Raw genomic sequence first — 23345 nt, 5'->3', positions numbered from 1 at the left:
TTTTTTGAGGTAAAATATCTTCCTTTTTTACTAGAGATGTTCAGGTGATAAATTCCTGTCAGCTTTTTCTTTTCAATGGCAGGGAGAGTCCACAAATTCAATACTGTTGTTACTGGGGAAGTGGGAGGGATACTTATTGCTTTGGCTGGGGTGTATTTGCCTCCTCCTGGTGGCCAGGTGTTGTATTCCAACAGTGATGAATTTGTGGACCCTCCCTGCCAGGAAAGAAAATAATTTATCAGGTAAGCATACATTTTGTTTTTAGTTATACTGTATCACTTTCAAGTGATTTAGCATATGAGTATTATGTCCCTTTAAGCGTTGCAGTAATTATTGTTTTTTTTTATATTGTTAGAGGTTCTCATGATGAATGAGATATCATGTATTGGGCAACCTCACTCAACTATAGATGTCAATAGCATGAACACCCAATAATGAAAAGCTGGAAAGTTAGGTGGAGGCTCAATTAATTTTAAACATGATTTTGCCTTTACAAGGTCCCTCATCAACCACACAAGTGTCTATTGATTTAATCCATTATGCAGCTTATCGTAGGCTTTGGCATTGCAAATGTGACTCTTGTAGGGAAACTGGTTGTGTGAAAATATCAGCTGCAAACTTAGATCATATGCATTTCAATGGCTTAGGAAACAGATCATTTATCAGTAAAATCTCTTTGAATACTTAAACTTTTTTTTTATGGCTCTCTCCCCCCGTAAAATAATAAGAAACTGAAATTTGACGTAAGAAACTAAAATTTGACAATTGATTAATTCAAGTAATTTGTACACAAGTTGCAGTTTTAAGCTGTGATTTGAAAAGCCAATCCAAGCTTGAGTCTGCAGACAACAAGGCTAGCCAGGGCCATCTTGTTAGTATAAAGTGCATTGTTTTGCATTTCTTCTCTATTCAAACCAGTTATGGAAATATATGTATCTGGGTTAGCCTTGATACGACTGCAGATTTATTTAATTTTTTTCTTGCTTTTGTTTTCAAAATAAGCAATGAAAAGTATATTGCAAATTTGTTTTACAATTCATAATGTTTTATATTAAAATCTCAAGGTCTTCACTGTCCCTTTAAGTGCATTGCTAACTTGATTACCATGAGTTTGTGTATTTGCTACTAGGATCTTGTTTATCAGTTAACAGATGGGCTGGTTTTGTGTTTTTAGTCTTTACAGGCTCCAGAAACTGCCTCAGTTGCTACATCTCCTCTAAAGCTGGCGCCCCAGGAACAGACGCTGACGCCTCCTAGTAAAGTCATCACACTGCTATCTAGGAACTCTGATTGCTTTAGATCACAGCCCACTACACACATTGCTGCAAACTTCTCTCCGACATCTAGTAACTCAGGTAAGGAGACGCAATTGTGTACAATAGATGCTACTGCTAGTATTGCATTCCCCTATCTATAGCTCTAGGATAGTTTTATCCTGTTCTGTAATCAAGGACCAGCAACCTTGGACCCCCAGATGTTTTGGAACTCCATTTCCCATAATGCTGAGGCACTCTTTAGGCTGTCTGAGCATCATGGGAAATGTAGTTCCAAAACCTCTATTCACAAGGAGCTGAAGTCTTAAATTTAAACACATAGATCTCTTGTGAGAGTGAAAGTCTATTCTTATTCCGTTTGAACAATTGCTCTTTTGTTTTTCTAACTCTAGGTTTTAGAAATCTTGCTCGGCCGCTATTGGTTAGCAATCCCTTGGGGCCTGTAGCAGCCAGCACCGATGGTGGAGTGTTTGCCGTGCCCACAATGCGTCCCCCAAACAGCCGACACGCAAAACTCACCTCCCCGAACAAGGAGTCTGAAATGTCAAGTCGTCAGCAACTTGAAGCAATTAGTGTAAGGAGGAGGAAGGGATAAATAATTTACGAAGATGCTAACAATACAGGATCTCTTTTACTTTTTTTTTTTTTAACATTTCTTGTAAAATGTAAATGCATTAAGCATGTTTCGTTGGTGCTACTTGTGTTCTCTATTTTAGTATTTGGGCAGTCTTGTAAAGTTGTGCATTAAAGGAAAATTATATTTTTAATAATTTGGCAATGTTTTGACAGTAACTTTAAAGGGACTTAAAACCCAAATATTTTTCATGATTCAGATAGAACATACAATTTTAATCAACTGCCCAATTTACATCTATTATCAAAATTTGCTTCATTCTCTTATTATCCTTTTTTTTGAATGAGCAGCATTTCACTATTGGGAGCTAGCTGAGCAGATCAAGTGAGACAAACAAGAGGCATATATGTGCAGCCGACCAATCGGCAGCCGGCTCCCAGTAGTGCATTGTTGCTCCTAAGCCGACCTAGGTATGCATTTCAACAAAGGCTACAAAGCGAAAAAAGCGAATTGATTGCTTAAAATTGCATGCTCTCTTAATCATGAAAGGAAAAATTGGGTTTCATGTCCCTTTTAAATGTTTTAAAAAGTTGGTAGAGTATAGCGAGTGTTCTTCACAGAAAATGTTTCCAGCCAGGTGGCATCTTAAAGTAGCCAGGTGGCATTATGCAGTAGCCAGGTGGGGGCATTGTAATATTTTCTAATATTATATAATTTTCAGATATCCAAATCAGAAATTATTTGCATGATTTAACATACATGTATTTATTGATAATTTGTGCAATAATAATTAAACGTTTTAATACTGGCTAATTGTAGCTTAATAATGGCTAAAATTTTAGCCGGTGGTGAGTAAAATCAGGCGAGTGGTGCAGAAGATGCGGGCGGAGGATCAGCGTTATGTTTTCCATAACGCAATGGTAAGTATTTTAAAAAATAATTGTCTTTGTAAACTTTAATGAATTAAAGTGCCCCTGTTTTTAAAATTATTTTTTGATACTGGGCTTTAATTGATTAAAGTAAACAATCACTTTAACTAATGCCGGCTTTCTCTAAAGTATGATTTTTTTTTCTAGTCCTGCAAGTGGTGCAGCATAGCCAATCAGGAGTTATATTGCTCACACCTACACTTTGTACCAACATGCTCCTGCATTCTGGTTTCTTGATTCTTTACATTCAGAGTAATGGCTGTAAAGGATCACGAAACAGGCAGCAGGAGCACACTGTTACTAAGTATAGATGAGGTTTGCAGGGCTTGAAGAAACATACTTCAGTATTGGTGGCCTTTACACCAGTTAAGTAACCTTACGAGCGGTTAGGATAAGTATATGGAGGTATACTGGGACAACAGCAATAGATTTTATTTTTGCGCTCAACAGTAGAACATATACATAAATTAAACGTGGTGTCTTCCTTACTCTGATGTTCTTCTTTTCCCCAATTAATATAGATAAATGCCAACTGATTTACATCTTGTTTCCTTGCAGTCGGATTACTTCCTGCAGAAGCCAAAGAAGGCAAGAAGTCGACACTTAAGGAAGCCATTAGTGGTCCAGGTGAGATTAGACTCATAGTGTAGAAGAGTAGACTTTTATTAGGAGAAAAAAAAAACCTAGGAAGTTATATTAAAAAATCTGTCCTTCAGGGCTATTCATCTTCCCCATCTGTTAGCACAGGTATCTTGCCTTCCTTGTATTGATCAGTTTGAGGACCGTCTTCTCTGTAGTTCTATATTCATTAGGTATTTATCATTTCCCCCACTCATACTCCCATTATACACATTTTACTGATATAAGGGGGATTTTAACTTTTCTTGAAGGACAGTATGGACCCGTTTGATGTCCGATTATTATCTCCCATTAAGGGATTCTGATATAAATCAAGGATCAGCTTCTGGTTCTTCTTACTCAGCAAAGACTAATGTTAAGCACAGGATCAGTAGGTTTTAGATAAATAAAAAGTGATACATTTTAAACCCCTCTTTTAGTTGTAGGAATAAATCATTTAAACCCTTTCATTTTATCTTTCTCACACAGAGGACTCTTCTTCCTAGACCATCTGGCAGTTCTTCTCCCCATGTCTGCTCTTTCTCAATTTTTTCCAATTCCACAGTTGCAGGTAAAATGACATTAGTTGTTATCTCAATTCCAGTTTGATCTATCTGTCTATACATCTAGCTGTTGGTGTAGATATCTGTGTAATATACGTCAGGGCTTGATAAATCCAGGGCAACATTTATGACCATTTAAGACTATTTGTAAATGGGTTTGTTCACTGCTTTAAGCAATCCTTGTGTAGTATGCTGGGTCAGTCAATTCACTGCATACACAGGTTACGGATTGCGAGGACCAAACTCCTGGGAGCATAGAACACAAACAAGTTTCATAGATATTGTACAGCAAAACTTGGCAAAATAACGAATGAATGTATAATAATACAATGTTGGTTTGTTTTTAGTAATTAATGGGGATTCCTTTCTGAGTTTTATATCCCTTTTTAAATAAAATCTGAACTAAAATGTTTTGTGTATAATAACTGTATACGCAGGAAGGAGGTGGGGAAACGTCTGCTTTCTGCGTATCCAATTCTGTTTTTATGTATAAAGGGTTTTTGTTAGATACTGAACATATTGTTCCTTCTTTTTGCCGGGTCTTGGGAGTCTCACATGTGTTTCCTCTTGTGTCAGATACATGATCTGGTCCATCTCTCCTTGTTTTCACTAGAGCTGGACTAGTGAGGACAAACCCTGACTTATTAACTGTTACCTCCTTTTAGGTCGAGGTTCCTTCCGTCCCATCCATTCATCAATTACAAAAACTGCTGTGTCGCATCCTATTGTCCCCAAAGCAGTGACTGCAATAGACCCCAGTTCTCTGTCTAGTAAGTATTTTACTTTGTGGGATCATTTCTAATATTAGTGAGCTACTGCAATGATTGATAGATATAGATACATATAGTATATTTATAGACAAATTATGTATTTATACACACACACACATATATAATATACATACATATACACAGTTGTATGCAAAAGTTTAGGCGCCCCTGACAATTTCCATGATTTTCATTTATAAATAATTGGGTGTTTGGATCAGCAATTTTATTTTGATCAATCAAATAACTGAAGGACACAGTAATATTTCTTTTACAAGATATGACGAGTCCACGGATTTCATCCTTACTTGTGGGAATATCGCCTCCTGGTCAGCAGGAGGAGGCAAAGAGCTCCACCGCAGAGCTGCATAAAAAGCTCCTCCCTTCCCTCCCAAACCAGTCATTCTCTTTGCCTGTGTTAGTGATAGGAAGAAGTGAAGTGAGGTGTTAGTTTAGATTCTTCAATCAAGAGTTTATTATTTTTAAAATGGTGCCAAAGTGTACTATTTTACTATAGGGTGTAGCCGTTTTCCTTGTCAGCCTCTAGAGTAGAGCTACAGGTGGCTTTAAGGCAGTGGGGTTTTACCCTCACTGTGCCTCCCATATTAGTGCTGCCCTTCTGGATTGATAGTCTTAGCAGATAGTAACTAAGGCCCCTCTGTGTCCACAGATCTGCTAGAGGGAGAAGACCTCTTGTTCCTGTGAGACTTTTCATGCTTTTACTCAGCATGGAGGTAAGTGCAGTCTTCTTATTCTGGAACATAAAATTAACTCAGAGCACACTGTAGGCTTACCTATCTGATAAGTGGGGAATTAGATTTATAGACTTCCCTTATTATTTGGAGATAACTCTATCCCTATGTGATTGAGGGTGGTGTAGTTATTGGGCAGTCTTTCAGTAGTCTTAGACGACTCAGCTGCTTCCTTCAGGGCTGCCTTCAAGAGCTTAAATTATTATGGCAGCCAGGAGGGTTTTCCGTTTTTTAGTGAAATACGGATGTTATGGGGGTTGTATAAAGTGTCGCTGCTACCACATAAATGTTATTTCTCTTTGCCGGCTTATATTTAACTGACAGCCGACTGAGACATGCATGGGATTTCATATCCTCGCTCCCATTAGGCTTAGTTTTTATATGCTGCCGAAATTGAAGTGTATTATTACTGGCAAGTTGTTTTTGCTTGTGACAACAGACCCCTAACAACTTCGGTTAGTTCATGTACTCAACGTGCAAATGTTGTTCCCTATTGACTCCACGAGGGCAGCCGATGAGGTGTGTCCCCCCACTAGCCCGCCCGTGTCAATGAGTGCAGGAGCTGTATCGTTTAGCTCCACTATGACTAGTTGTCATTACAGGAGATGGGATTGACTGTGGTCAGGGGACTGACTGGGGTGTTTGTGCACTTTGGGGGTCCAGTAACATGGTGCTCCGACGGCTTCATTACTCTTACGGATTGCGGCCAAGGAGGTTTACCTGTACCGCCCAAGATGGGCAGAGTTGCAATATGCGCCATGTTGCGCGCCAGATTTACTTTGTAGGGGCAAGCTGTTTTCCCCCCGACGGCTTCATTATTGTTATCATTTGTGGCCAGGGAGGTTTACTTGTACCGCCCACTATGAGCGGAGTTGCAAGGCGCGCCATGGTTGCGCACTAGTTTTTCTTGTATAAGCCATGGTTTCCCGAAGGCTTCTTTTTTCTTATAGATTGCGACCAGGGAGGTTTACATGTACGGCCCACGATGGGCGGGGTTTCAATACGCGCCATGGGTGCATGCCTTTGTTTAATGAATATACGGCCGCCAGATGCCTCACTGCTGTGCTGCAGCATAGGAATAGGAGAGAGGCTCTGCGTGTTGTAGGTGTCTGTTTTCCCCCTTTTCTATGCGACTCAGGGTAGGGATCGCAGGTTGTAGGCATACTTGAGTATGTAGCCTATATTCTATTTATTGCAGTGGGGTTCTGGTAAATTAGGGTACACACTGCCCAGGGAGATTCATTTACAGTTTTTCTACTGTGGTATTCCCATAACCATATCAGAATAAAAAGACAGTTACATTCATTTATCCATCAGATTGGGAGGTCCGGAGGTACTCTGTCCCCCATCACAAGGGTTATGTGTTTAATTATAGCTGCTGATTTTTGCATCTATTAAAGGAATAATGTTTGTTCTGTTTTTCATTTTAAAGAGACAGTAACATAATTTCCTAGTTAAATTTTATTGTGACTTCTCAGTCTAAAACAATGACTGTGCGGAGTATGGTGTCACTGGTCTCTCCGTAACACAATAGCCTACAGGTGGTGTCCAAACTAATTTATGACCCACAGGCAGTGCTCTGCGGTTCTTGGCTAAAGACTTGATTTTCATTGCGAGGTCTGTTTGCAGCAGTATTTCTGTCGTTTTTGGCTTGTTTCTGCATGACAGAACTAAACCATTCTTTTAAAATTAAAAAGACAGTAACATTTTTCCTGTATGTCTTCATTAAAGGAATTGCAGCTGTTTACTGTTTTTTCTTCAAACATCCTTTATGACGTTGGATGGTACAAATTTTGACAAGCCTATGTTTCTTTAAGAATTAAAGTGACAGTTAAGTCTTGTTCTGTGGGCATTGTGTTTCATGATTTCAGCAGTTTTTTCTTTGTTGGTTCATCCCTTATATCTGAGGATGAGACAAACACACTCTAGCCTAGAGTTACTTTTCAGTATTAAAAGAACAGCTATCCCCTCTTCGGCGATTGCTGTTGGAGAGTCTATTATCAAACGGCCTCTTATTTCTCAGGGCCTTTATTTCAATTTAATGGCACGCATGCAGTACCCTGCCGGTCCTTTCGCTCTCCACTCAGGGTTATGAGGCATTCTATGTTTTTACATTGGGTTTAGCATTGCTGAAGGAATTATTATCCTAACGGTTTCTCCTTGTTGCTGAGAAATTCCATTTTAGATGGATAGGAGTGATTTCATAAATCACTACGTGGACTTAGCTACCCCTAGAGGATAGTCCTAATGGGCTCATTTTTGGTTAGGGGACACTCTCCAGAGTTTCCAATGGCAACCATCTGTGTCCTCTGCTGTTGTCACTGGTGTGGTGGCATATTGGTTGATTCATTTATTTCCCTTCTCCCTGCCGGTATTACACTGGGAGCGTTGATGGCCCTGTTCCAGTTCTTGGTATATTTTGATAGAACCGTAGCTTTATGGATATGTGTTCTATGGCTGGGCTTTCCATTCTCACTTGAGTTTCGAGTTTGGATGTTTTTCTCTAGGAGGCAGTTTCTGCTTTCTACAGGTCTAAGGATCAGATACAGGGAGATCCGTCCTTCCGCTGTGTAGGTCGCCTCTCGGTCCTGGGGGATGATTGTTCCAGTTCTAATATTTGTGGATTATGGGATACATATCTCCATATTTTATCCAGAGATCGTTACCAGTTTCTGAGGTTTGCCTTTCTGGCCAAACTTTTTTTGGTGGCTCTACCTTTCGGTCTAGTCACGGCATCCAGACTTTCACACCGGTTCTGGGGTCTCTGCTGGCGGTTTTGGAACCGCGGGACGTGCAGTGGCGTTTTATCTGGTCGATATTCTGATCCAGGCGTCATTTTATCAACTGGCTAGTCTCATAACGACATTGTTTTGTCCTTCCTGAGGATTCATGGGTGGACGGTATATCTGGACTCGAGTTCGCTAGTTCCACAGATCAGGGTTCCCTTCTTGGGAACTACAATCGGCTCTATGTCCATGAAAATCTTTTTGCCGGAGGTCAGAAGATTAAAGATTCTGTACACATACCGAGCACTTCAGTCCCTTCCTTGGCCGTCAGTGGCTCTGTGTATTATTCAAGTTGCTCAGTTTCATCTCCTTCCTCTGCAACTGTACGTGCTTCAACGGTGGAATGGAGTTTTATACAACTCTGTCTCCTCCAATAGTTCTAGATCAGGAGTCAAGGGACTCTTTTTTTCTATGGTGGTTGTCGCCGGATCATCTGTCCCAGGGGACCTGCTTCCGCAGTCCCTCATGGGTGATGGTGACAACAGGCGCCAGCTTAATAGGATGGGGAGCAGTCTGGAACTCCCTGAGGGCTCAGGGTGTGTAGACTCGATCAGAGTCTTTACTTCCCATCAACATCCTGGAGTTTAGAACAATATTCAGTGCGCTTCAGGCTTGGTCTCGGTTGGCTTCGGCCGAGTTCATCAGTTTCCAGTCGGACAATATCACGACTGTAGCTTACGTTAATCATCAGGGAACAAGGAGTTCCCTAGCGATGACAAAAGTAGCCAGTATAATTCAGTGGGCGGAGGCTCACTCTTGTTATCTGTCTGCAATCCACATCCCAGGTGTGGAAAACTGGGAAGCGGATTTTCTGAGCAGACAGTCTTTTCATCCTGGGGAATGGGAACTCCATCCGGATGTATTTGCCAAACTGATTCTCAGATGGGGCGGCCCGGAGTTGGATCTTAAGGCATCTCATCTGAATGCCAAGCTTCCGAGATACGGGTCCAGGTCCAAGGATCCCCAGACCGAGCTGATGGTTGCCTTGGCAGTGCCTTGGTCGTTCAGTCTAGCTTATGTGTTCTCTCCATTTGCTCTCCTTCCTCGGGTGATTGCTCGAGTAAACCAGGAGAGGGTTCCGGTGATCCTCTCGCTCCTGCGTGGCCTTGCAGGACTTGGTATGCCGATCCAATGGACATGCCATCTCAGCCACCTTGGAAGCTTCCATTGAGGAAAGTCCTTCTCATTCAGGGACCCTTCCATCATCTGAATCTAGTTTCTCTGCAGCTAACTGCTTGGAGATTGAACGCTTGATTTCTCCAACATAGGTGTGTCCGGTCCACGGCGTCATCCTTACTTGTGGGATATTCTCCTCCCCAACAGGAAATGGCAAAGAGCCCAGCAAAGCTGGCCATATAGTCCCTCCCAGGCTCCGCCTACCCCAGTCATTCTCTTTGCCGTTGCACAGGCAACATCTCCACGGAGATGGCTAAGAGTTTTTTTTTTTTTGGTGTTTAAATGTAGTTTTATTCTTCAATCAAGAGTTTGTTATTTTAAAATAGTGCTGGTATGTACTATTTACTCTGAAACAGAAAAGAGATGAAGATTTCTGTTTGTAAGAGGAAAATGATTTTAGCAACCGTTACTAAAATCGATGGCTGTTTCCACACAGGACTGTTGAGATGAATTAACTTCAGTTGGGGGAAACAGTGAGCAGACTTTTGCTGCTTGAGGTATGACACATTTCTAACAAGACTTGGTAATGCTGGAAGCTGTCATTTTCCCTATGGGAACCGGTAAGCCATTTTCTTAGTTTAGTATAAGAATAAAGGGCTTCATTAGGGCTTAAAAAACTGGTAGACATTTTTCTGGGCTAAAACGATTACTTTACTAAGCATATTTGGCAGATTATAACTATTAATAGTTATTATAATCTTGGGGATTGTTTTAAAAAAACGGCAGGCACTGTATTGGACACCTTTTTCACTGGGGGCCTTTTCTAGTCATAGGCAGAGCCTCATTTTCGCGCCACTAATGCGCAGTTGTTTTTGGAAAGCAAGGCATGCAGATGCATGTGTGAGGAGCTAAGAACCACTGAAAAAGCTTATAGAAGGCATCATTTGGTATCGTATTCCCCTCTGGGCTTGGTTGGGTCTCAGCAAAGCAGATACCTGGGACTGTATAGGGGTTAAATGTAAAAACGGCTCCGGTTCCGTTATTTTAAGGGTTAAAGCTTTCAAATTTGGTGTGCAATACTTTTAAGGCTTTAAGATACTGTGGTGAAATTTTGGTGAATTTTGAACAATTCCTTCATACTTTTTCACATATTCAGTAATAAAGTGTGTTCAGTTTAAAATTTAAAGTGACAGTAACGGTTTTATTGTAAAACGTTTTTTGTGCTTTGTTGACAAGTTTAAGCCTGTTTAACATGTCTGAACCATCAGATAACGATGTTCTATATGTATGAAAGCCAAGGTTTCTCCCCATTTAAATATATGTGATAATTGTGTCATAGTGTCCAAACAAAGTAGGGACAATAATGCCATAGATAATGATATTGCCCATGATGATTCCTCAAATGAGGGGAGTAAGCATGGTACTGCATCATCCCCTTCTGTGTCTACACCAGTTTTGCCCACACAAGAGGCCCCTAGTACATCTAGTGCGCCAATACTTATTACCATGCAACAATTAACGGCTGTAATGGATAATTCTATTGCAAACATTTTATCCAAAATGCCTACTTATCAGAGAAAGCGCGATTGCTCTGTTTTAAACACTGAAGAGCAAGAGGGCGCTGATGATAACTGTTCTGACATGCCCTCACACCAATCTGAAGGGGCCAGGAGGGAGGTTTTACCTGAGGGAGAAATTTCAGATTCAGGGAAAATTTCTCAACAAGCTGAACCTGATGTTGTAACATTTAAATTTAAATTAGAACATCTCCACGCACTACTTAAGGAGGTATTATCTACTCTGGATGATTGTGACAATTTGGTCATTCCAAAGAAATTATGTAAGATGGACATCCTAGAGGTTCCGGTGTCCCCTGATGCTTTTCCTATACCCAAGCGGGTGGCGGACATAGTAAATAAGGAGTGGGAAAGGCCCGGCATACCTTTTGTTCCTCCCCCTATATTTAAGAAATTATTTCCTATAGTCGACCCCAGAAAGGACTTATGGCAGACAGTACCCAAGGTCGAGGGGGCGGTTTTTACTCTAAACAAACGCACTACTATTCCTATAGAAGATAGTTGTGTTTTCAAGATCCTATGGATAAAAAGTTAGAGGGTTTGCTTAAAAAGATGTTTGTTCAGCAAGGTTACCTTCTACAACCAATTTCATGCATTGTTCCTGTCACTACAGCTGCGTGTTTCTGGTTCGAAGAACTAGAAAAGTCGCTCAATAAAGAATCTTCGTATGAGGAGGTTATGGACAGAGTTCAAGCACTTAAATTGGCTAACTCTTTTATTTTAGATGCCGCTTTGCAATTAGCTAGATTAGCGGCGAATAATTCAGGGTTTGCTATCGTGGCGCGCAGAGCGCTTTGGCTAAAGTCTTGGTCAGCGGATGTGTCCTCCAAGACCAAATTGCTTAACATCCCTTTCAAGGGTAAAACACTGTTTGGCCCTGACTTGAAAGAGATTATTTCAGACATCACTGGGGGAAAGGGCCACGCCCTTCCTCAGGATAGGTCTTTTAAGGCTAAAAATAAGCCAAATTTTCGTCCCTTTCGCAGAAACGGACCAGCCTCAAATTCTACACCCTCTAAGTAAGAGGGTAATACTTCTTAAACCAAGCCAGCCTGGAGACCGATGCAAGGCTGGAACAAGGGTAAGCAGGCCAAGAAACCTGCCACTGCTACCAAAACAGCATGAAGTGTTGGCCCCGGATCTGGTGGGGGGCAGACTTTCTCTCTTTGCTCAGGCTTGGGCAAGAGATATTCAGGATCCTTGGGCGCTAGAAATAGTTTCTCAAGGTTATCTCCTGGAATTCAGGGAACTACCCCCAAGGGGAAGGTTCCACAGGTCTCAATTATCTTCGAACCAAATAAAAAGACAGGCATTCTTACATTGTGTAGAAGACCTGTCAAGAATGGGAGTGATTCATCCTGTTCCATTAGGAGAACAAGGGATGGGGTTTTACTCCAACCTGTTCATAGTTCCCAAAAAAGAGGGAACATTCAGACCAATTTTAGATCTCAAGATTCTAAACAAGTTTCCAAGGGTTTCATCGTTCAATATGGAAACCATTCGAACGATCCTTCCTACCATCCAGGAAGGTCAATTCATGACCACGGTGGATTTAAAGGATGCGTACCTACATATTCCTATCCACAAGGAACATCTTTGGTTCCTAAGGTTCGCCTTTCTGGACAAGCATTACCAGTTTGTGGCACTTCCATTCGGATTAGCCACTGCTCCAAGGATTTTCACAAAGGTACTAGGGTCCCTTCTAGCGGTGCTAAGACCAAGGGGCATTGCAGTAGTACCTTACTTGGACGACATCCTGATTCAAGTGTCGTCTCTGTCAAAAGCAAGGGCTCATACGGACATTGTCCTAGCCTTTCTCAGATCTCACAGGTGGAAAGTGAACATAGAAAAAAGTTCTCTGTCCCCGTCAACAAGAGTTCCCTTCTTGGGAACAATAATAGTTTCCTTAGAAATGAAGATTTTTCTGACAGAGGCCAGAAAATCAAACTTCTAAGCTCTTGTCAGGTACTTCATTCTGTTCTTCTTCCTTCCATAGTGCAGTGCATGGAAGTAATAGGTTTGATGGTTGCGGCAATGGACATAGTTCCTTTTGCACGAATTCATCTAAGACCATTACAACTGTGCATGCTCAGACAGTGGAATGGGGATTATACAGACTTGTCTCCGACGATCCAAGTAGATCAAAGGACCAGAGATTCACTCCGTTGGTGGCTGACCCTGGACAACCTGTCACAGGGAATGAGCTTCCGCTGACCAGAGTGGGTCATTGTCACGACCGACGCCAGTCTGGTGGGCTGGGGCGCGGTCTGGGAACCCCTGAAAGCTCAGGGTCTATGGTCTCGGGAAGACTCTCTTCTCCCGATGAACATTCTGGAACTGAGAGCGATATTCAATGCTCTCAAGGCTTGGCCTCGACTAGCAAAGGCCAAATTCATAAGGTGTCAATCAGACAACTTGACGACTGTTGCATATATCAACCATCAGGGGGGAACAAGGAGTTCCCTGGTGATGGAGGAGCATCCGGGGGAGTGGGAACTCCATCCGGAAATCTTTGCCCAAATAACTCAATTATGGGGCATTCCAGACATGGATCTGATGGCCTCTCGTCAGAACTTCAAGGTCCCTTGTTACGGGTCCAAATCCAGGGATCCCAAGGCGACTCTAGTGGATACAATAGTAGCACCTTGGATCTTCAACCTAGCTTATGTATTCCCACCGTTTCCTCTCATTCCCAGGCTGGTAGCCAGGATCAATCAGGAGAGGGCTTCGGTGATCTTGATGGTTCCTGCGTGGCCACGCAGGACTTGGTATGCAGACCTGGTGAATATGTCATCGGCTCCACCATGGAAGCTACCTTTGAGACAGGACCTTCTTGTTCAGGGTCCATTCGAACATCCGAATCTGGTTTCCCTCCAACCGACTGCTTGGAGATTGAACGCTTGATTCTTTCAAAGCGTGGGTTTTCAGATTCTGTAATAGATACTCTTATTCAGGCTAGAAAGCCTGTAACTAGAAAAATTTACCATAAAATATGGAAAATATATATCTGTTGGTGTGAATCTAAAGGATTCCCATGGAACAAGATAAAAATTCCTAAGATTCTTTCCTTTCTACAAGAAGGTTTGGAGAAAGGATTTTCTGCAAGTTCTCTGAAGGGACAGATCTCTGCTTTATCTGTTTTACTTCACAAAAGGCTGGCAGCTGTGCCAGACGTTTAAGCGTTTGTTCAGGCTCTGGTTAGAATCAAGCCTGTTTACAGACCTTTGACTCCTCCCTGGAGTCTTAATCTAGTTCTTTCAGTTCTTCAAGGGGTTCCGTTTGAACCCTTACATTCCGTAGATATTAAGTTATTATCGTGGAAAGTTTTGTTTTTGGTTGCAATTTCTTCTGCTAGAAGAGTTTCTGAGTTATCTGCTCTGCAGTGTTCTCCGCCCTATCTGGTCCATGCAGATAAGGTGGTTTTGCGTACTGAGCCTGGTTTTCTTCCGAAGGTTGTTTCCAACAAAAATATTAACCAGGAGATAGTTGTACCTTCTTTATGACCGAATCCAGTTTCAAAGAAGGAACGTTTGTTACACAATTTGGACGTAGTCCGTGCTCTAAAATTCTATTTAGAGGCTACAAAAGATTTCAGACAAACATCTTCCTTGTTTGTTGTTTATTCTGGTAAAAGCAGAGGTAAAAAAGCAACTTCTACCTCTCTTTCCTTTTGGCTTAAAAGCATTATCAGATTGGCTTTTGAGACTGCCGGACGGCAGCCTCCTGAAAGTATCACAGCTCACTCCACTAGGGCTGTGGCTTCCACATGGGCCTTCAAGAACGAGGCTCCTGTTGACCAGATATGTAAGGCAGCGACTTGGTCTTCACTGCACTCTTTTGCCAAATTTTACAAATTTTATACTTTTGCTTCTTCGGAGGCTATTTTTGGGAGAAAGGTTTTGCAAGCCGTGGTGCCTTCCGTTTAGGTGACCTGATTTGCTCCCTCCCTTCATCCGTGTCCTAAAGCTTTGGTATTGGTTCCCACAAGTAAGGATGACGCCGTGGACCGGACACACCTATGTTGGAGAAAACAGAATTTATGCTTACCTGATAAATTACTTTCTCCAACGGTGTGTCCGGTCCACGGCCCGCCCTGGTTTTTTAATCAGGTCTGAGGAATTATTTTCTCTAACTACAGTCACCACGTTACCATATGGTTTCTCCTATATATATTTCCTCCTGTCCGTCGGTCGAATGACTGGGGTAGGCGGAGCCTGGGAGGGACTATATGGCCAGCTTTGCTGGGCTCTTTGCCATTTCCTGTTGGGGAGGAGAATATCCCACAAGTAAGGATGACGCCGTGGACCGGACACACCGTTGGAGAAAGTAATTTATCAGGTAAGCAATAAATTCTGTTTTTATCTAAGCGAGGGTTTTCTGATTCGTCATTGATACCTTGATTCAGGCTCGTAAGCCTTTTACTGGAAAGATTTACCATAAGATTTGGTGTAAATATCTTTATTGGTGCGAATCCTAGGGCTACTCGTGGAGTAGGGTCAGGATTCCCAGAATTTTGTCTTTCTCCAAGATGGATTGGAGAAAGGGTTGTCAGCAAGTTCCTTAAAGGGACAGTTTTCTGCTTTGTCTATTTTGTTACACAAGCGTTTGGCAGATGTTCAGTCTTTTTGTCAGGCTCTGACTAGGATAAGGCCTGTGTTTAGACTAATTACTCCTCTTTGGAGTTTGGCTTTAGTTTTTGATGTTCTTCAAGGGGTTCCGTTTGAACCTATGCATTCCATGGATATTAAATTATTATCTTGGAAAGTTTTATATTTGGTTGCTGTTTCTTCTGTTCGCAGAGTTTTCAGCTTTACAATGGGATTCTCCTTATCTTATTTTCCATACAGATAAGGTAGTGTTACGTATCAAGCCTGGTTTTTCTTACTAAGGTTGTTTCAAATAACAATATTAATCATTAAATTGTTGTTCTTTCTTTGTGTCCTAATCCTCCTTCTAAGAAGGAGCAACTGTTACATAATTTGTACGTGGTCCGTGCCTTGACGTTTTACTTACAGGCAACTAAGGAATTTCGTCAATCTTCTTCCCTGTTTGTTGTTTTTTTCTGGGAAGCGTTGGGGTCAGAAAGCTATGGCTACCTCTTTCTTTTTGGCTGAAGAGTATCATCCGTGTTGCATATGAGACTGCTGGACAGCAGCCTCCAGAACGAATTACGGCTCATTCCATTAGGGCTGTGGCCTCCTCTTAGGCATTTAAACATGATGCTTCTGTTGAACGGATTTGCAAGGCTGCAACTTGGTCGTCTCTTCACACGTTTTCCAAATGTTACAAATTTGATGCTTTTGCCTCGTCCGAGGCTGTTTTTGGGAGAAACGTTCTTCAAGCAGTGGTGCCTTCCGTTTAGGTTCCTGTCTTGTCCCTCCCTTTCATCCGTGTCCTATAGCTTTGGTATTGTATGCCACAAGTAAGGATGAAATCCGTGGACTCGTCATATCTTATCAAAGAAAAGGAAATTTATGCTTACCTGATAAATTTATTTATTTTACGATATGACGAGTCCACGGCCCACCCTGTCATTTTCTAAGACAGGTTTTTATTTTTGTTAAACATCAGTCACCTCTGCTCCTTGGCTTTTCTTTTGTCTTCCTAACTTCGGTCAAATGACTGGGTTGGGAGGGAAGGGAGGAGCTATTTATGCAGCTCTGCTATAGAGCTCTTTGTCTCCTCCTGCTGACCAGGAGGCGATATTCCCACAAGTAAGGATGAAATCTGTGTACTCGTCATATCGTAAAAGTCATATCGTAAAAGAAATAAATTTATCAGGTAAGCATAAATTTCATTTTCAGTAGTGAAATGAGGTTTATTGGAATAACAGAAAATGTGCAATATGCATCAAAACAAAATTAGACAGGTGCATAAATTTGGGCACCCCAACAGAAATATTGCATCAATATTTAGTAGAGCCTCCTTTTGCAGAAATAACAGCCTCTAGACATTTCCTATGGCCTGTAATGAGTATCTGGATTGTGGATGAAGGTATTTTGGACCATTCCTCCTTGCAAAACATCTCCAGTTCAGTTAGGTTTGATGGTTGCCAAGCATGGACAGCCTACTTCAAATCACCTCACAGATTTTCTATGATATTCAGGTCTGGGAACTGGGATGGCCATTCCAGAACATTGTACTTGTTCCTCTGCATAAATGCCAGAGTAGATTTCATGCAGTGTTTTGGGTTGTTGTCTTATTGAAATATCCAGCCCTGGCGTAACTTCAACTTTGTCACTGATTCCCAACATTATTCTTAAGTATCTGCTGATATTGAGTGGAATCCATGTGACCCTCAACTTTAACGAGATTATCAGTACCGGCACTGGCCACACAGCCCCACAGCATGATGGAACATCCACCAAATTTTACTGTGGGTAACAAGTGTTTGTCTTGGAACGCTGTGTTCTTTTGCTGCCATGCACAATGCCCCTTGTTATGGTCAAATAACGCAATCTGTGTTTCATCAGTCCACAGCACCTTCTTCCAAAATGAAGCTGGCTTGTCCAAATGTGCGTTTGCATACCTCAAGTGACTGTTTGTGGCGTGTGTACAGAAAAGGCTTCTTCTGCATCACTCTCCCATACAGCTTCTCCTTGTGCAAAGTGCGCTGAATTGTTGAACAATGTACAGTGACACCATCTGCAGCAAGATGATGTTGTAGGTCTTTGGAGGTGGTCTGTGGGCTGTTTTTGACCGTTCTCACCATCCTTTGCCTCCGATTATTTTACTTGGCCTGCCACTTCTGGCCTTAACAATAACTGTGCCTGTGGTCTTCCATTTCCTCACTATTCCTCACAGTGGACCCTGACAGCTAAAATCTGCAATAGCTTTTTGTTGCGTTCCCCTGAACCCTGATGTTGAACAATCTTTGTTTTCAGGTAATTTGAGAGTAGTTTTGAGGCTGCCATGTTGCCACTCTTCAGAGGAGAGTCAAAGAGAACAACAACGTGCAATTGGCCACCTTAAATACCTTTTCTCATGATTGAATGCACCTGTCTATGAAGTTCAAGGCTTAATGGGCTCACTAAACCAATTTGTGTTCCAATTAATCAGTGCTAGGTAGTTAAAGGTATTCAAATCAACAAAATGACAAGGGTGCCCAAATGTATGCACCTGTCTAATTTTTTTTAATGCATATTACACGTTTTCTGTTAACCCCTTAATACACAAACTGGTCTTTAAAGATCAGCAACGTACCTTGTATGACGTTAGGAGTTCAAAGCGCCTGGAAGCGATCCTGATAGCTTCCAGCCACTTTAAAGGTATTGCCGTGATGCCTCGATATTGAGACATCACTGCAATACCTTTTCTGGCACTCCGATGCAGAGAGGGCCCTCTCTGCTTCGGCCAACGATGGTGCAGATCATTGGTGGGTGGGAGCAGCTGCAGGGAGGCGGTTTGGCAGCCCATCGCTGGGAAACTTACGGTGGATTAGTCCCCATTGCGTGCTGGGGGGGGGGGGTTGTTTAAAAAATGAAATTTATGCTTACCTGATAATTTTTTTCTTTCTTGACACGGTGAGTCCACGGATCATCTAATTACTATTGGGAATATCACTCCTGTCTGGCAGGAGGCGGCAAAGAGCACCACAGCAAAGCTGTTAAATATCACCTCCCTTCCCTCCAACCCCAGTCATTCGACCAAAGTAAAAGGAGGGAAATTAAGCAACAAGGTGCAGAGGTGTCTGAAATTTATAACATATAAAAAAAAACTGTCTTTAAGAAAACAGGGTGAGCCGTGGACTCACCGTGTCAAGAAAGAAATAATTTATCAGGTAAGCATAAATTTCGTTTTCCACGGATCATCTAATTACTATTGGGAATCAATACCCAAGCTAGAGGACACAGATGATAAGGGAGGGACAAGACGGAACCTAAACGGAAGGCGCCACTGCTTTCTCCCTAAAGAAGCCTCAGCCGAGGCAAAAGTATCAAATTAATAGAATTTAGAAAAAGTGTGAAGAGAGGACCAAGTTGCAGCCTTGCAAATCTGTTCCACAGAAGCTTCATTTTTGAATGCCCTGGAAGAGGAAACAGCCCTTGTAGAATGAGCTGTAACTCTCTCAGGAGGCTGCTGTCCAGCAGTTTCATAGGCCAAGCGAATGATACTGTTGAGCCAGAAAGAAAAAAAAGTAGCCGTAGCTTTCTACCCCTTACGTTTCCCAGAGAAAACCACAAACAGAGCAGAAGACTGACGAAAATCCTTAGTCGCTTGTAAATAGAAATTCAATGCACGCATAACGTCTAGGTAGTGCAGCAGACGTTCCTTCTGAGAAGAAGGATTAGGACACAAGAAGGAACAACAATCTCCTGATTAATGTTCCGATCTGAAACCACTTTAGGGAGAAACCCTAACTTAGTACGCAAAACTACCTTATCCGAATGAAAAATGAGGTAAAGAGACTCATTCTGCAATGCCGAGAGTTCTGAAACTCTACAAGCAGATGAAATAGCAGCAAGAAACAAAACCTTCCAAGATAACGGATTAATATCTAAGGAATGCATAGGCTCAAACAGAGCCTGTTGAAGAACCTTAAAAACAAGATTAAGACTCCAGGGAAGAGTAACCGGTTTAAACACAGGCCTGATCCTGACCAAGGCCTGACAGAATGATTGCACGTCTGGTACATCCGCCAGACGTTTGTGTAATAAAATAGACAAGGCACATATATGACCCTTTAAGGAACTTGCCGATAAACCTTTCTCCAAACCCTCTTGGAGAAAAGACAAAATTCTAGGAATCCGAACTCTACTCCAAGAGTAGGTATGCGAAAATGAAATTCCAAGGGACCGCCAGAGCATCTATCAGTACCACTTGGGGTTCCCTTGACCTTAACCTTTACCTCGGGAGCTTGGCATTCTGCTGAGATGCCATGAGATCCAGATCCGGCTGTCCCCATTTGAGAATCAAGCTGGAAAACTCTTCTGGATGGAGTTCCCAGTCCCCCGGGTGAAAGGTCTGTCTGCTCAGGAAATCCGCTTCCCAGTTGTCCACTCCTGGAATGTGGATCGCAGACAGACAGCAGTTGTGGTTTTCCGCCCACTGAATTATCTTGGCTACCTCTGTCATGGTTGATGTAAGCCACGGAAGTTATGTTGTCCGACTGGAACTTGATAAACCAGGCTAAGGCTAACTGAGGCCAGGCCAGAAGAGCATTGAAGATTGCCCTCAGCTCCAGAATGTTTATGGGTAGAACAAACTCATTCCGAGTCCATATCCCCTGAGCCTTTAGAGAGGCCCAGACTGCTCCCCATCCCAGTAGGCTGGCGTCCATTGTCACAATCACTCAGGTGGGTCTGCGGAAGCAGGTTCCCTGGGAGAGATGATCCTGAGACAACCACCAAAGAAGAGAATCCCTTGTCTCCTGATCCAGAACTAATCGTGGAGACAGATCCGCATAATCTCCGTTCCACTGCCTGAGCATGCATAACTGCAGTGGTCTGAGGTGGAAACGGGCAAACGGAATGATGTCCATGGCAGCTACCATTAGACCGATCACTTCCATGCATTGAGCCACTGATGGCCGAGAAGTGGACTGAAGCGCCAGGCAAGAATTGAAAATCTTTAATTTCCTGACTTCTGTCAGAAATATTTTCATTGATAGAGAATCTATTATGGTTCCCAAGAACACTACCTTCTGTAGTTGGAACTAAGGAACTCTTTTTTCCAAATTCACTTTCCATTCGTGAGATCGCAGGAAGGATAACAACCTCTCTGTGTGGGAGTTTGTATGTTGAAAGGATGGCGCCTGAACCAGAATGTCGTCCAGATAAGGCGCCACTGCAATGCATGCAACTGGAGCACCACCAACAGGGATCCCAGAACCTTTGAAAAAATTCTGGGAGCAGTCGCAAGGCCGAAAGGAAGAGCCACAAAACTAGAAGTGTTTGTCTAGAAATGTGAACCTCAGAAACTTGTGATGATCCCTGTGGATGGGAACATGCATCCTTTAAATCTACCGTTGTCAAAAATTGACCCTCTTGAACTAAGGGAAGAATGGAACGAATAGTTTCCATCTTGAAGGACGGTACTCTGAGGAATTTATTTAGACATTTGAGATCTAAAATTTGTCTTAAGGTTCCCTCTTTTTTGGGAACCACGAACAGATTGGAGTAAAACCCCAGACCCTGTTCCTGCATTTGACCAGGAACTATCACTCCCAGGTCGGAAAGGTCCCGAACACAGTGTAAGAACGCCTCTTTATCTGGTCTACAGATAATCTTGAAAGCAGAAACCTGCCCCTGGGAGGAAAGTTCTTGAATTCTATCCCTTGGACAAGATGTCCACCGCCCAGGGATCCTGAACATCCCAAGCCTGAGCGTAGAAAGAAAGTCTGCCACCCACAAGATCCGGATCGGGGGCAGTACCTTCATGCTGACTTTGAGTCAATTGCAGGCTTCTTAGATTGCTTTCCCTTGTTCCAAGTCTGATTGGACCTCCAGGAAGGCTTGGACTGTTCCTGCTTGGTAGAGGGAGAGGAAGGCTTACCCTTGAAGTTTCTAAAGGAATGAAAATTAATCTGATATCCCTACTGCTTATTCCTCTTATCCTGAGGGAGGAAATTACCCTTTCCTCCCGTAATGTCAGAAATAATTTCCACCAATCCTGGCCCAAACAAGGTCTTACCCTTGTAAGGAATTGCCAAAAGGCTAAGACTTAGATGACACATCAGCAGACCAGAATTTTAACCATAAGGCTCTGCGAGCCAGTATGGCAAAACCAAAAATTTTTTATCCCAATTTGATAACCTGAAGGGAAGCATCCGTAATAAAGGAATTGTCCAACTTAAGAGTCTTGATCCTATCCTGGATCTCCTCTAGGGGAGTGTCTGTCCGAATAGAATCAGACAACGCATCAAACCAGTATGCCACCGCACTAGTGACGGTAGCAATACATACCGCAGGTTGCCATTGTAAACCCTGGTGAACATACATTCTTTTAAGTAACCCCTCCAACCTCTTATCCATAGGATCCTTGAAAGAACAACTATCCTCTATGGGAATAGTAGTTCTCTTAGCTAAGGTGGAGATTGCCCCTTCCACCTTGGAGACTGTCTGCCAAGACTCCTTTATAGAGTCAGCAATGGGAAACATCTTAAAAATAGGGGATGGAGAAAAAGGGATACCCGGTCTCTCCTATTCCATAGCAATAATCTCTGTAGCCCAATCTGGTACAGTAAAACACTCCACCATGGAAGGTACATCAAAATACTTGTTAAGTTTACTAGACTTCTTAGGGTTGACAACGACAGTAGTGTGAGAGTCGCCCAAGGTAGCCAAAACCTTCTTGAGTAATAAACGGAGGTGTTCTAGCTTAAACCTGAAAGATACAACTTCAGCTTTAGAAGAAGGAACTACACTGACTGAGTGTGAGATTTCACCCTCAGATGCTACCGAAGTATCCTCCTCCTCAGACTTTTGGGAGTGAACATTTGGAATAGCCACAACAGTGTCAGAAACCGTACTCACTGATTCTTTACATTTCCTCTTGCGCTTTCCCTGCAGCATGGGAAAAGCAGACAATGCATTAAAAACTGCAGAAGACATGAGGGAAGCAATGTCTTGCAAGGACACTCCAGACGGAGCTTGAGAGGAAGCGCAGGGCACTGTATTAGTGGACATTAATATTTGGGACACCTGAGAACACTGCGGCATATCTTGAACATTGTCAGAGGACTCCTGGACAGCATTCATTTTAGACAATGTAGGCTCAAAAAGTTTATCCCTGAAATGTAATGTTCTCTCAACACATGAGGAACAGAAAGGGATTTGTGGTTCAATATTAGCATTCAAACATAAAGGACATCTATAATCTTACAAAGAGTCTTGGTCCATTTTTACCAGAATTAAAAATAAAGTACTAAGTTACTAAATTTTTAATCAATTGTTACTGTTTCTTTAAATATAAAATGGAAAAATGTGCTTTTTATTTTAATAGAAATAAAATTAGTTTATTCATGACAGAAAAATAATGTTAACAAAAACCAGAATGCCTGTACACCTCAGCAAGCTCTTGCTGAGGTGCCTACCTGCCCAATCTGAAAAATCTCGGTACTTTGAAGGGACAATAACGTAGAAAATAATTCAGAGTGTAGTGGCGTGGATAAGGTCCTTAGATAAGTATTTAGGACACAGCCTGTGAATCTGCAACCCAAGCTCTCCTCTCCGGCATACAGAAGTGAAGGGGAGAGCGTGAAAAATAAAATACTGATGCGTCACATAACTCCTCCCCTCGTGAGCGCCATTACACTGTCCTCCCGGTCGGTAGCTTAAACTAAAGTAAAAAACCGCCGGGAGCAAAAAAACACACCACCATATCAGAGCCTTGTCCTCTAGTGCCTGCACCGCTGCCACAAATAAAGCCCCCTTAACCTGTTATGGGCC

At 42.4% G+C, this 23345-nt stretch overlaps 1 protein-coding gene across 2 annotated transcripts in view; it reads left to right on the top strand.

Annotated features, from left to right (window-relative positions):
- CRAMP1 (cramped chromatin regulator homolog 1) overlaps positions 1 to 23345 on the top strand; it is a 205516-nt gene that overhangs the window by 121033 nt on the left and 61138 nt on the right. For both annotated transcript variants that reach the window (XM_053694749.1, XM_053694748.1), the window contains exons 11-15: positions 1175 to 1355; positions 1667 to 1848; positions 3336 to 3404; positions 3885 to 3966; positions 4624 to 4728. In XM_053694749.1, the coding sequence (XP_053550724.1) occupies positions 1175 to 1355; positions 1667 to 1848; positions 3336 to 3404; positions 3885 to 3966; positions 4624 to 4728 (619 nt within the window). The remainder of the gene's footprint in view (positions 1 to 1174; positions 1356 to 1666; positions 1849 to 3335; positions 3405 to 3884; positions 3967 to 4623; positions 4729 to 23345) is intronic.

The sequence above is a fragment of the Bombina bombina genome, chromosome 11 (assembly GCF_027579735.1).
Source record: "Bombina bombina isolate aBomBom1 chromosome 11, aBomBom1.pri, whole genome shotgun sequence".
Classification (NCBI taxonomy): Eukaryota; Metazoa; Chordata; class Amphibia; order Anura; family Bombinatoridae; genus Bombina; species Bombina bombina.
This window is presented reverse-complemented; position numbering and strand designations above follow the sequence as displayed.